At 42.0% G+C, this 14075-nt stretch overlaps 1 protein-coding gene across 3 annotated transcripts in view; it reads left to right on the top strand.

Moving 5' to 3' along the window:
- The window catches only part of LOC144612042 (polypeptide N-acetylgalactosaminyltransferase 6-like), a 54768-nt gene that overhangs the window by 18109 nt on the left and 22584 nt on the right, over nucleotides 1-14075 (top strand). For all 3 annotated transcript variants that reach the window (XM_078431524.1, XM_078431526.1, XM_078431525.1), the window contains 3 exons: nucleotides 6514-6625; nucleotides 8085-8694; nucleotides 9607-9779. In XM_078431524.1, the coding sequence (XP_078287650.1) occupies nucleotides 8204-8694; nucleotides 9607-9779 (664 nt within the window). In that variant the 5' untranslated portion in view covers nucleotides 6514-6625; nucleotides 8085-8203. The remainder of the gene's footprint in view (nucleotides 1-6513; nucleotides 6626-8084; nucleotides 8695-9606; nucleotides 9780-14075) is intronic.

Here is a 14075-nt window from a genome sequence, read left to right as displayed (position 1 = left end):
GGGAGGTTCCATAGCCAACAGGCCCTGTGCCAGTTCTTTCAATATTTGAAGCTGATGGCAGTACCTACTGAACATCTGGCTATTTACATGCCAGGCTAAGTAATTTAGCGGATTGCACTAAGTTAGTTCATTCTGTTTTGGATTTTTTTTGCACCTTGCAAGGTCAAGAATTTTGTGTGTTTTTTATTTGAATGGTTACCTCCCTTTCATAGTTCAGATCATTCCCTGCTCACTGCACAGTTCCAGTGATGGTTGCCAAACAGGATAAAGGAATTATATTTCCTCTGTTTGCAAAGGGGCACAGGAGAAACAATTCTACTCTGAGATGTGAAATGTATATTCCATCTTTCATATGTTCAGTGCTTTGATTGGCAGCAAGAACTCATCAGAAGGAATGGGTCTCGACCTGAAGAAAAGTGTGTAAAACGTCTTCCTGAATATTCCCATTGCTGGCTGAAGACTTCATTGTGCCTGTGACCCAGCAGTTTGAAGTCTCTAATTTTTGATGTAAGATATTTAATGTAGATGAGTGCAGCTCACTGAATCCCGAGTCAAAACGTTGCTTGTGCTTCTGGACTCATTTTTTAAACTTGTCTCCTTGCTGGCACTATAGGTGTTTCTAACTTGGAATAGCATTGTTCACCACATCCTTTCCACACCAATGTATAACCACACAATGTAATTTCTTTTTTATTATTATTCATTCACAGGATGTGGATATTGCTGCCAAGGTCAGCATTTACTGCCAATCCTTAATGGTCATTATCAAACAGCATGGAAACAGGCCCTTCGGCCGCTGTCTGTGCTGAACACCAGGCACCCACTTATTCTAAACTCTATATTCTATCCATATTCACAACCCCCCCCATTCCACCTCTGACCGACACACTAGAGATGTGTTACGGTGGCCAATTAACCCACCAACCTGCATGCCTTTGGGATCTGGGACGAAACTGGAGCACCCAGGGGAAATCCTCAGTCACTGGGAGAACATGCAAACTCCACACAGGCGGCACTCTGTTGGAATAGAGTTGCTGTAATGCATTCTAGAGATGGTACACACGGCAGTGATAGTGCACCAGTGAAGGAGGGCATGATTACATGTGGGGGATGGGATACCAATCAAGTGACCTCTTGTGATCAACCATGTTTGGGCTGCACAAGCAAATGGTGTACCACTCTGACCTGTGCTTTGTAGATGGTAGAGAAGCTTTGGAGTGTCAGGAGATGAGTCACTCACGTGCCCCGAGTTAAATAATTAAGTTACAAAGATGAAAACTTATTATTGATGTTCACCACAACATCGGCAAAGAGGAAGTTATTTTCTGGGCAGAAAAATCATTTATGTAATGGATTTTTAATCCCAAACGGTGGGAGGTTTGCTGCTGTGGTTTGTGAAAATCCATTGGATTTCTGCTGCTGCTTTTGAGGCAGAAACCCAAAGCATCAGAGAAATGATGAAATATTAAGATGAGTCTCCAGAGGGAAAAGACTGAGCAGCGCTGGTGAAGGGTCAGTCGGCCTATTGATTCCACCATGGATCACTGTGTTTTAGACTGGTGAACAACGTGTTCTCCTAAGAAAAGGTTGTTTGAGTTTTCCCACCCCCTTCGTATTACCTGGGCCAGTAGATTTGCTTAACAAGCATCTTTGTACAAATAAGTTGGAAATTGTAATATTTTTTGGACAGCAGTCAATTGTTTCCCATTGTGCTAAGTTGATGATCTATCCAACTTCTGCTTCAATAATCACAAAGCATCCATTCTTTTAGAAGTGCTAGGGCAGGAAGAATTCAATGTCAGGCAGGTGTGGTTACAGGGTGGTTTTGGTCTGGCCTGGGAACCCGGACTTCAAAGATAATACATTGTAATTTATGGACTACGCAGTCATTCTGGTCTGACCTAAGCCTAACTCCTGATGATTTCTCAAGTAGTTTGCCAAGCCACGTAACGGTGACAAGAAGTTAAAAAGTTGTTTTTTATATATTTAGGTTTGAATCTTGTTGGACTGCTGTCTCGATTAATGCATTGGCCATTATTTCTGCACTTATTCAAGCTGCACACAATGCCTGCACCTGCATTCTTCTTTGTATTTTTAAAAATGTTCATGATTTTAAATAATTCCATCTTATGGCGGCACGGTGGCGCGGCGGGGCGGTAGAGTTGCTGCCTTACAGCGAATGCAGCGCCGGAGACTCGGGTTCGATCCTGACTACGGGCGCCGTCTGTACGGAGTTTGTACGTTCTCCCCGTGACCTGTGTGGGTTGTCTCCGAGATCTTCGGTTTCCTCCCACACTCCAAAGACGTACAGGTATGTAGGTTAATTGACTGGGTAAATGTAAAAATTGTCCCTCGTGTGTGTAGGATAGTGTTAATGTGCGGGGATCGCTGGGCGGCGCGGACTCGGTGGGCCGAAGGGCCTGTTTCCACACTATCTCTAAATCTAAAAAAAAAATCTAAATCTAAAAGGAAATCGAGTAGAATGTTTGAGTCTTCCCTCTAAACCCAGCACCAAGTTCCAGATTTATTGTTTATTGTTTATTGCACACATGTACTGCAGACATTAATTCTTTGAAAGGTTAACAGTACCAAGTTAACTCGTTTTTGGGTCAACCTTCCCCAATCTCACCTCTTTATGGTAATATTCTCCAGTCAACATTTACCCCTCTCAAACTGTGGGAGGTTTGCTATTATGGTTTGTGATTTGTCTAAACTTGGAGTGTAGCCTTGTAACTTGCCCTTGGGTTGATTCCAGGGAGCCCTGTTGCCAGAAATAAGTGCTGTTCTTGTGGATGCTCAATGCAGCCTTTTGCTAAAGTGGTGCTGTAATGGCTTATTCATTATGAATCAGCAAATGATGTCATAATGGTTCCCATTCTGAATCATCTTGGCTGTTGTGTGGGGATGCAAGAGGAAGGACTGTGTTGAATGTTGCAGTAAGATTTATCTTCACTTCTCTTACTCTTAACACTTCACTGGATTTTGTTCTCACGATTGAGAAATAACTGGGCTCTGTTGCACACTCACCACTTCCATCATGGGGTTTACCGATCCCAAACTGCTTGAGGTTTGCTCTCGTGGCTTGTGATCTGTGCAAACTTGTTTTGCAGTCCTGTAACTTGTCATCAGTGAATTTAACTCTTCTTGCCTCTGACTGTATGAAGGAATGATTGTAAATTTGATTTGAATTAAAGGCCTCATTTTTGTTCTTCCAAAATTCTCAAATCACGGTTCGGCTTTTCCTGAGCAGTACTTGTATTGAGCAACAAAAACTCATCAAGCAAAATGTGTCAAACGAGTACTCTTTAGGTTTGGGCATCTCCACAGAGAGGAGCGAGATAATTTTGTGTTAATTGGGTTTCTCCCACCACAACTCCCTTTTTAAGGGTCAACCCTTCCTTGCAACAATCGTACATGTTGTGAGTGACGTTGATCTCAAAGGACACTTTTGATGGCATGTTATCCAGAGGAAAATCTGACCGATAGTGGCAAAGGGCTCAACAGGTTGCCCTGAAATGGACCAGTGATATGACTTCTCAGCAGGTCCTTGAGCCATAGGACTGCCATAGATGTAATCTGCTGGGAAAGACTCTGCTCTGTTCTCAAAATCTCTTGCAATAAAGACCAATGTACCACTTTCCACAATTGCTTGTTGAACTTCATATTAACTTTCAGTGATTCTTGCAGAAGAACAGCAGGTCCTTCTTGTGCAGTTTACTTTCTCACTGTTGGAAATAAATACCATCTTTTATTTTCTACCAGAGTGGATGACCTTATACTTTTCAATGTTATATTCCATTTCCCACATCCTCGTACAACCCAGCCTGGCTCTATTCTTCAAAGTCCCTTTTTTTTGTTTTTTTTCCTCTTGCCTTCCTTTCTTTAATAGTGGAGTTATATTTTGCTACCTTCCAACCTATGGGAACTGTTCTAGGATCACTAGAATTCTGGAAGGTGACGACCAATTGATCAGAAAGATGGCATCATCCACCTCCACAGCTATCGTCTTAGAATCTCCAGGATACAAGTCATTACGAACTGAAGATTTATCACATTGCCATCCCATTAATTTTTCTTATACTGATTTTGTACTAAAACTTTATTTTTAAGCTCCTCCTTCACCCTTAGCCTCAAGCTTTCTACTATTTCCAGTAGAAATAGAGGCTATCTGTCTCTTTGAAGATGGACACAAAATATTTGTTTAATTTCCCTGCCATTTCCTTATTCCTCGATATAATTTCTCCGATCTCAGTCTGCAATGGACTCATGTTAACTTAAACTAATTTTTTTCTTTTGCATATCTATACAATCTTTCAGTCTTGGTTTTTGTTTCTTGCCATTCTACTTTTCCTTATCAATGCCTTGGTACTCCTTTGCTCAATTCTGAAAAAAATCCATTCGTGTAGTTAACTACATTTCTGCAAAATTACACACCTTTAACTTTGATTAAATGTCACCTTTCAATATGGCCATTGCTTTATTGCCATAGTGCAAACGTAGGCGTGTGTAGGAAGGAACTGCAGATGCTGGGTTAAACTGAAGATGGATACAAAATGCTGGAGTAACTCGGGAGTAACAGGCAGCATCCCTGGAGAGAAGGAATGGGTGACGTTTCGGGTCGAGTCCCTTCTACAGACCAGACAAAATGAACGGCGATATCTCCAAGTTACAAGTGTTGCTGCACAGTTGTTGTGCTTGTCCTCCCTGGTGTATACATTTCTAAACGAACATTTTTCCTTTCTCCCCTGAAGGCATGTTGCTGCCTATAAATGCAAACTGCTCACTTATCCAATGGCTATTATTCACATATGAATGTGTCAGTGTGCAGACAGTCAGCAGACAGTTCAAACCAACAAGGACATCGTAGTTCGGACGTGAACTTGCCTGAATCTAAATGCGCCCAAGTCTGCCTGGAATCCGTGGAGGAAGTGATCACTAGTGCCAATGCTGATTTGTCTGGCTCACTTTCACAGTTCATTTACCAAATGAACTCCCAAGGGGACCTTTAAATCAAAAGTGAAAATATGTAGATTTATAAGATGTCTTCAATGTTGCAAGGTTTTGATGCATGCATATATTTCACAATTCATTATAAAAGCTCATTGTTGAATGAAATTAATAAATCTTGAGCTCCTGGAGCCTGTTGTAGATATATTAGCCCTATAAATTCAGGCAGAGTAAGAGCTACTTTTTTGTCAATGGCTGAATGCTTACAGGAGTGCTGTTTAAGCTGTGGAGGGGACAGTTGTAGTGAGGGGGCAGGTGGGTGGGGATAGCCTATTGAAGAAATGCTATTGTGTCTAGCAGGAGAAGTCTAGCTTTTAAATGACTTTAATCTGAGTAATGTGGATTATATTTAGTCTTTGTAACAAAGTATGTTTCAATGAGATCATCTATGATATTTCTAAACCCAGCGAGTATAGGTCCATTCTATTCAAATTCAAGGGAGGATTGATCTGGGTTCTATGTTTTCGAAGTGGGGGACAGGTCGTTAAGTGGCTTTGAATTGTGATATGGAAATTTCCTGCAATCTGGTAGCTTCCTGCTGCAAAGTTGCATGCGATGGCTGGAAAAACACCTGAAATTTGTTCACGAGATGTGGCTGTTGCTGATGTTCATACTTGCAAATCACATAGGAGGCCATTTGGCCCATTAAGGCTGTGCTGGTTTGCTGCACAATCCCATTCCGACACTAATTTACCTTGCTCTCCCCACACTCTTATCAGTGTTACAACCCACCGACAATGGGGGATGTTTATCGTGGTTAATTAACCCACCAGCCTGCACGTCTTTGGGATTTGGAACAAAACTTGAGTTCCCAGGAGGAAACCCGTGCAATCACAGGGAAAGTGTGCAAACACTGCACAGACGGCACCCATGGTCAGGATTGAACCCAGGTCATAAGAGTGGTAAGGCAGCAGCTCTGTCAGCTGTGCCGCTCCAGCCATTTCAAAGGCCAGTAAAAGTACAACCACATTGTTGAATATTGAGCTACATGAGCTAGACTGGGTAAGGTGGCAGGCTTCCTTCCTTGAAGGACTTTATTAGTGACCACAACACTTCATAAGAGGCTTGTAATGAATACAAAATCATATAAAATGAAATCTAATGAAAATATTTGGATTTTATTTGTGTCGTCCAAGTATAATGCTGCTAATCTAATGCTGACTAGTTATCTTGTAAATAAAATAGGTTTGTGATTTTGGCATTCATGAATGATTCAACTGTAGTTTCTGCCAATTTTAAGTGGCCAAGAAACCCTGGTGGCCAAGCCCTATGTGATTTATGATGTGTAATACTGTGACAAAAGGTGAATTTGCTGTTGCATTAATAGCAACTGTAAGGGATAGGGTTTCACTTGCACCTTGGAATGCTTATGGAAAATGCCTTTTTCTTCTCACCATTTATTCAGTGTTGGGAGGTAGCCTGGATTCTAACAGCCCTGCGAGTTCACTGCTGCTGATGTGATGTTAGGACCTGCCTCATTGTGTTGTGTGTTTTGTCACTCATCAGCTACCTTTGCCCTCTTGGACCTGGGTTTGATTTCGGCATAAATGGAAGGAATGACTGAAGTGATCAACTGCAAAAATCTTCGCTGAAGAGGGAGAGAGAGTTTGCAGTGGACGTGAGTTTGTGTTATTTGGTGTAAACGGGTGCGGCATTTGATAATTGGGAGTTGCTTCATTCTCTGCCCTCGAGTAAAGTTTGCTTCAAATATTTGTGGAAAGGATTCACTTTGTGAATCTTGACGCGACGCATATGTTGCGAGCAAGCTATCAACCGTTTTCTGTGATAGGAACGTAAGCAGAAGTGGATCAGATGACCCTTGAACTGCTCTGCCACTAATTGTCATTGCTGATTCGATCCCTCAAATTCACTTTCCAGCCAAATCCATCTGCAGATATATGATCTGTTAATTCCATAGTAAAGTGCTTTAAAAAAAATCATAGCTTTGCTGTGACCTAATGAAGCCAGAGATAGGAACATAGCAACAGGCTTGTTCTCTGCTGTGTAATTCACCCTTATTTTTATCCTTACTATTTCCTTCAACCACTCTCTGTGGTTGCAAGTTCCACATTCTCACCACTCTTTGGTTAAAGAAGTTTCTTCTAGCTTCCCTATTTGACATCTTGGTGACCATCTTATAATGATGGCCTCTGGTTATGCTCTTCTGTGGGGACACTGAGTGTAAGAGGAACTCGGCGAGTCGGACAGCATCTGTGGTGGGAAATGGACAGAAGACCTTTCGGGTCAGGATCCTTGACACTGTCCATTTCCTTCCCCAGATGTTGCCTGCCATGCTGAGTTCCTCCAGCAATTTTTTTTTTTTTGCTCAAGATGGCAGTATCTAGTTTCTTGTGTCTTCATTTTGAGAGAATTTAAAAAGTAGGTACAAGTTGTGTTGAACCTGCATCGAATCTATCATTAAACCCAAATGAATGATTTATTTTTTTATTTGGACTTGTTAACCTGAAATATCTTTCAGTCATTGGTATATTTGTTCTTTGAGATCCCTTTTGTTCCTCCACCCCACCCAGCCTCTTACCATACAAGTAATAAACTACCTCCTCTGAGCTCCATTCTCCTGACCGAAATGTACTACTTCACGTAGGTCTGTATTGAATTTCATTTTCCCTTTCTGGAAGCTGCTTATTGCCCTCCTGTAATTTGTTGCAAACAGCCTCCAAATTGATATCATCCGAAATTTCAGAATTTAAATAATGAATTTAAATTGTGAACAGCAGTGTGCCTGGCACTGATCCTTGAGAAGTACCACTGGCCACCACCTCCCACGATAAATACAGTAGCTGCCCTTTACTCCCAATTTGTCTTGAAGTCGGCCAGCAACCCATTTTGCCGATTGTTCCACATGATTTGACCGTATTCATTGTCACGTTTTTCGGTATCTGACTGAAGATCTTTTGAAAATTGAGATGCATTATACTGGTGTTACCACTGTTTGCTCTCTGTTACTTAAAATCATGACAAATCTATTAACCATGGGTTCAGCTGCAGTGATTAAGGATTGGAAAGCTTGTAATGTCTTTTAACTTGGAAACAAATGAGCTTTTTTGTTATTCCAGATCCATGCATCAGAACTTTCAAAACAAATTAATGGAGTCTCCTTCCTTGTGAATAAATCCAACCAGCTCCAAAGGGAATCACAGTCCTGCTATTATCCTGTCACGTTTAGCCAGCGATCATGAGACTATTTTTTAGGAAACGGTTTGGTCCAGTGAAACTTGGTATGGTCAGTGTAATATTTATGATATTTTTATTCATACTCCAAAGAGATGTTGTCAAGCAGAGCCCAAAGGATGAATCGTGGTTGAAGGACTTGTCAGGCAGGAAAGATAGAATGCTGGGAATTATGTTTGGAGCAGTGAATAATATCCGGGACTCGATGCCCAAGTTTCAGATCATTGCTCCAGATCGAGGCCAAGAGGTTGTTGATAATGCCAAGAATTGTTTGCCAGGATTCTACACTGCAGCGGAATTGAAGATCTTTCTTCCGCGGCCTCCTGAAGATCCCAATGCCCCTGGTGCTGATGCAAAGGCTTTTCATACGGACAATCTCTCCCCGGAACAGCAGAAGGAGAAAGAGCGTGGTTTGGAGAAACATTGCTTCAATGCCTATGCCAGTGACCGCATCTCTTTGCACAGGAGCCTTGGACCAGACACAAGACCTCCAGAGTAGGATATTTTGCATTTCTTTTGTCAAGAATTTCTGTGTGTAGGAGGGAGGATGTTATTTGGTTATAAATTTGTGCTCAGTATTGTTCAGATAACTGATGTTGGGAAATGGAGACTTTCCCAGATTCAGGAACCAGTTTCAACTTTTAAGCAAGGCACACAAAAAGTCCATCTATGTGGCCTATTATCTCAAAATATCCTTTAATATAAAATCCTGTACCAATTCTCTGTGGAGCCCCTGAGTACAATTTCCATTTCACTGTCGGGTAGGAATAGATTACTGCTGTTGACTCATTCTGACCAAGGAACCAGGGCGCACAGTAGTGCAGTGGTAGCGTTGCCGCCTTATAGCGCCAGACACCAGGGCTCGATCCTGACTATGGATGCTGTCTCTGGAGTTTGTACGTTCTCCCTGTGCACGTGTGGGCTTTCTCCAGATGCTCTGGTTTCCTCCCACACTCCAAAGACGTACAGGTTTATAGGTTAATTGGCTTCTGTAAATTGTCCTTGGTGTGTAGGATAGTGCTAGTGTACGGGGTGACCACTGTTTGGTGTGGACTCGGTGGGCTGAAAAGCCTGTTTTCACGCTGTATTTCTAACGTCTAAAGTCCAAGTCTAAATTACCCAAGCTCTTCTTGTGTAGGACCCTCAAAGGGTTCATTCTATCAGCTTGGCTGACAAGTGGAAACCTCTGGTGGATGAGCCCAGATTCTTTCCCTTTCTTCTGGGAAAGACTTTTTTTCTGCTTGTTTTCAACTTCATGCACTCCTCAAAATCTGCCCCAGCTTGAAGCAAGAGGCAAACGTTTTCTTCAATCCAGGCGGCACACTCCGTATATGGAACAATTTCATACTTATTAAAGCATTCAAGAAGCTAGGATCTCTCAAACTGTCTTTGGATTGCTTTGTGCAGGTGTATTGAACAAAGATTCAAGCGTTGCCCTCCTCTACCTTCAACCAGTGTGATTATAGTGTTCCACAATGAGGCCTGGTCCACCTTGCTGAGGACTGTGTACAGTGTGATGCATACATCCCCAGCCATACTGCTAAAGGAAATTCTATTAGTGGATGATGCCAGCACAGATGGTGAGTTTTTAGTATCTTGTGTTTGAAATCGGAACACGGGATTTAATTTTAAAAACATGTTAATCTTAAAGTCGGTGAATTTCTGGTCAATAATAAATCCCGTGACTAAAATATAAGCAAACATTGAAAGCCCCTTATCAGATCATGGCACCAGCTGTTTCCTCAGAGTCGGTGGTTAAATGCAGTAGGTTTGAGCAATCCAAATTGGGACCATCCCACCAATGATCCTCTGGCTCTTGTCAGATCATCTTATCAGGTTACTCTTAGCTTTCATGGCTTCAGTTGAGGGAGTGGGTAGTCCTAATTTATCAAGTCTGTTATGAACCTAACCCATCATTTCTGTAAAATCCAAGTGAATCTGCATTGCAATATATTCAATTGCGTTTATAATCTTTCTGTAATGGAGAGTCCAGGTTGTCCGAGGTCGTGCAGGACAGATGGGATGGGCTGGTGCGTCTTCACCCGTCGTTCGTGTTTGGATGTTATACGCTTCTGCCTATGAAACCCAAGGGGATGGACAATAGGTGCAGGAGTAGGCCATTCGGCCCTTTGAGCCAGCACCGCCATTCAATGTGATCATGGCTGATCATTGAATGCTTGTTTCATGGCTGTAGCTATTTCAGTTCTCTCCTTCTCAATGACCCGTACATCTAGTTCTCTATTCCATTTAAAATCTTTAAAATGTAGCTTGCCTCTTTTCCTTATTCCTTCTCCCCAAATGTTTTCAGACTCTTAAAGAACGTGGAATGCTACAGCATAGGATCGGGCCCTTCGGCCCACAGTGTCTGCCGAAAATGATCCCTGAACCAACTCTTTATCTGCCTGCAACAATTTCCATTTGCTTATCAAAAGTCTCTTAAATGCCACTATTATATCTGTATCAACCACCACCACCTCCAGCAGCATGCTCCAGGCACTCACCACCCAAAGTGTTTTTAAAAATAAAACTTGCCACATCTCGTTTGAACTTTGCCCTTCTCACCCTAAGGCTATGATAGTATTTGATTTTTTTTTCCTATCCTGGGGGAAAGGGTTCTGACCGTCTTCGTTATGCCTCTCATAATTTTCTATACTTCTATCAGGTCTCCCCTGCAACTTCTGGTATTCCAGAGAAAACAATTTAAGTCTGTCCAACCGTTCCCTGTAGCCAATATCCACTAAAGTAGGTATCATTCTGATAAACACAAGAACCTGGAGTAACTTAGCGGGTCAGGCAGCATCTCTGGGGAAAAGGAATAGGCGATGTTTCAGGTCGAGACCCTTCATCGGACTGGAATAATTCTGGAAAACCTCCTTTGCAACCTTTCCAAAATATCCACATCCTTCCTATAATGGGGTGACAAGAACAGCACGCAATGCTGCACATTTTCACTCTTCATATAAGGGAATGATTGAGAGTCTGATCAAAAGACGCATTTTGGGTCAGAAGGCTTTTGTTTCTGCTTCTTTCACTCCCTCCCCCATCCACTTCCAAGTTCCCGTTACTGATCACAGCTGCAAAAAGTGGACGTGTTCTTCTATTTGTCATCATCATCTCTGTGCATAGCATGTGTCACATGGCTGCTGGCAGTGGGGCCATGATTGTTACCACAGCGTGGGAGTTCCAGTCATCAGAACGAATGAGTGCTGGAAAGCTCTGCTTGCTCTATGCATGCCCTGTTGCCTCATTTATGCCTCTCTGCCCCCGCAAGCTCCATACACACGCACTGTGAGCATTTCCCCTTCTCTGTTGTAAACCTATCCACCCGAGCAATGGATGGAAAGTTTCCATGGGGTTTTGAGATGGATTTTGGTTTGAGTACAGATAAAATGCTCAACGGTATGCATTTTGCAAAAAATACTAATCCAGTGTTGAGTTAAACCTGTTCTCAGTGGACTTTGCACTTTATTGGCAGTGGTAAAGAACAAAGGTTGCACAGCAGGAGGGGAGAAGTGAACCTGTATTTCCCACCCCAGTCCTACTTGTCAGCTGTAAAGTCTCCAATCTGTCTATGTGCATCAAAAATTAAGCTGGAGTAATTTCACACTTTAAGCAATAAAAGCCTGATTCCTTCCTCCTTTCAGAGTTTATATGAAGCTGACATCCTGCTTGATCTTCAGGCTGCACTTTGATCTCTGGAGTGAAGAGGTTTTGGTTTTGGTTGGTTAATGCCCCACATATTTCCTCCCCCCCCCCCCCCCCCCCCCCCCCCCCCCCGCCCTCTGGCCCAGCTACCTTCTTGTTCACTTGCCAAAATAGTCATCTCTTACCAGTTAAAATCTGTATTTGGGTTGGAAATATTGTAATACAAACAGCAGTGGTCGGTTGAAATGTGTTGCTGTGACTAAGATGTTCTTGTACAGTCCATGATGCAAATGTACTACGCCCATGGTAAATGTTAATTGGCCCGGTCCTCGTGAGAGTGAGCTCCTAGAGAGTGTATTGGAAATTTGAGGAGGAGAAAAAAAACCAATATCCTCATTTCAAGATTTATGTAACACTTTTCATCTCCCCTATGCATTCTAAGCATTTTACATCAAAGAGAGAGTGTGGTCATTTCCAATGTAAATAAACACAGCAACTACTTCCCACATTGCAACTTCCACAAACAGCAATGTGATAATGGCCAGATAAGCTTCCTGTAATGCAAAATAAAAACCGCTGGAGGAGCTCAGCGGGTCAGGCAGCATCTGTGGAAGGAACTGCAAGGACAACGTTTTGGGCCAGGACCCTTCTTCAGACTTTCCCACCACAGATGCTGCCTGACTCACTGAATCTCTCCAACAGCTTTTTTTGCTCAAGATTCCAGCATCTGCAGTCTCTTTTGTCTCATAAGTTGGTCTAGTGTGTTGGTTGAGCGAAACATATTGATCCATAAATTGGGGATTACTCCCCTGCTCGTCTTCAAAATGATACTATGATTCTTTACATCCACCTGAAAGAGCAAGACAAGCTGACGCACAAATCGTCCTCATCATTGAATGCTTTCAGCCTCTGTTTAACCATATTTATTATTCACCTTTCCTCTTTAGCATCATCTACCCACTCAGTCCAAGTCTTTTGTATAGGCCTTCCAGGAATTAAACCTTGTAGTATTAGGGGGTGGGGCAAAGGATAGTGATGAGAATTGATCAGGCAGTTTAATGGGTGCAGCCCTTATTAAACAACTGGAGTTTAAATCTATAGTGAAATGCTTTATTTGTTTTAATTGACCAAACTAAATACTTAAAACTCCTGAACAAATTCAATTTTATTGTCAAACTAAATCCTATTCATTATGCAAGTGTCTCTGAAAGGGGTTGAGAGACTTCAGTAATGTTTGTGTTTCATTTATCCAATCGTGTAAATAAAGTTTAAACAATCTTTTTTTAAATATTTTTTCTGCTGCCGTCACCAAAGCAGCCTGGTTTTCAGACAAGTCTGTTGCTGACTAAATTATAAATTAATTGTTCATTTTAACCAGAGTGCATTGAATCAATATTTAACAAGCAAAAAATATTTTTAAAGGTGCAGTCTTGATTAATGACTGAGTGTCGATGGCTCTTCCACCATGGGCAGCATTGTAGCTGAGCCTGTTCTTGAACATTATCTGTATAAGTGCATTTTCCAATGAACTACAGTGATTAAGGAATTGTACTTTTTTAATCCCCATCACTCTCATATCTCTAAGATGCTGAGGCCAACTTGTTGGGTTGGATTAAGGTCGGCTAACAGCACAGAGCAGAGCCTTGATCTGGAACAAAAATCAAGAACCTGCAGATGCTAGAAACTGAAATAAAGAGAGAATTCTGGAAGCACTCGAGTAGCGTGTGTGAATAGTGAACCAGTTAACATTTCAAGTTGGAGATCTTTCGACTAAGGACAATTTCAAAGAGGCATAAGGCAACCCTGGTATCGCCCTGTCAAAGATATTCTCTGTGTCCTATCCATCCCTCTCCAACCTACTGTAGCTTAACACTAACGTGTTCTCTTTCTTACTCAGTTCTGATGAAGAGTCTCCAACCTGAAATGTTAGCTGTTCCTCTTTCCACAGGCGCTCTGTAGCTTGCTGAGTATTTATTTGTATTTTGAAACTCCTGGTGTGTATTGCAGGGTACTGCAGTGGGTGATTCCTTTACCCATTAGGCCATGTTGGAGATGGCCACATTTTGACATAATTTGAAAGAGATCATATTGCTTGCTTACATTGTGGCAATTAACATTCTTTCCCTCATTTCTCTATATGTCTGACCATTATTATACATTTGTAATTAAACAGTGCCAGGTACACCTGTAATGGTCTAGCTATTCTTCATTTTAATTCACCCCAGAATTGG

This window comes from Rhinoraja longicauda, chromosome 42 (genome assembly GCF_053455715.1).
Source record: "Rhinoraja longicauda isolate Sanriku21f chromosome 42, sRhiLon1.1, whole genome shotgun sequence".
In the NCBI taxonomy this organism is placed as follows: Eukaryota; Metazoa; Chordata; class Chondrichthyes; order Rajiformes; family Arhynchobatidae; genus Rhinoraja; species Rhinoraja longicauda.
The sequence above is the reverse complement of the archived record's forward strand: the minus strand, read 5'-3'. Positions and strand labels throughout refer to the sequence as shown.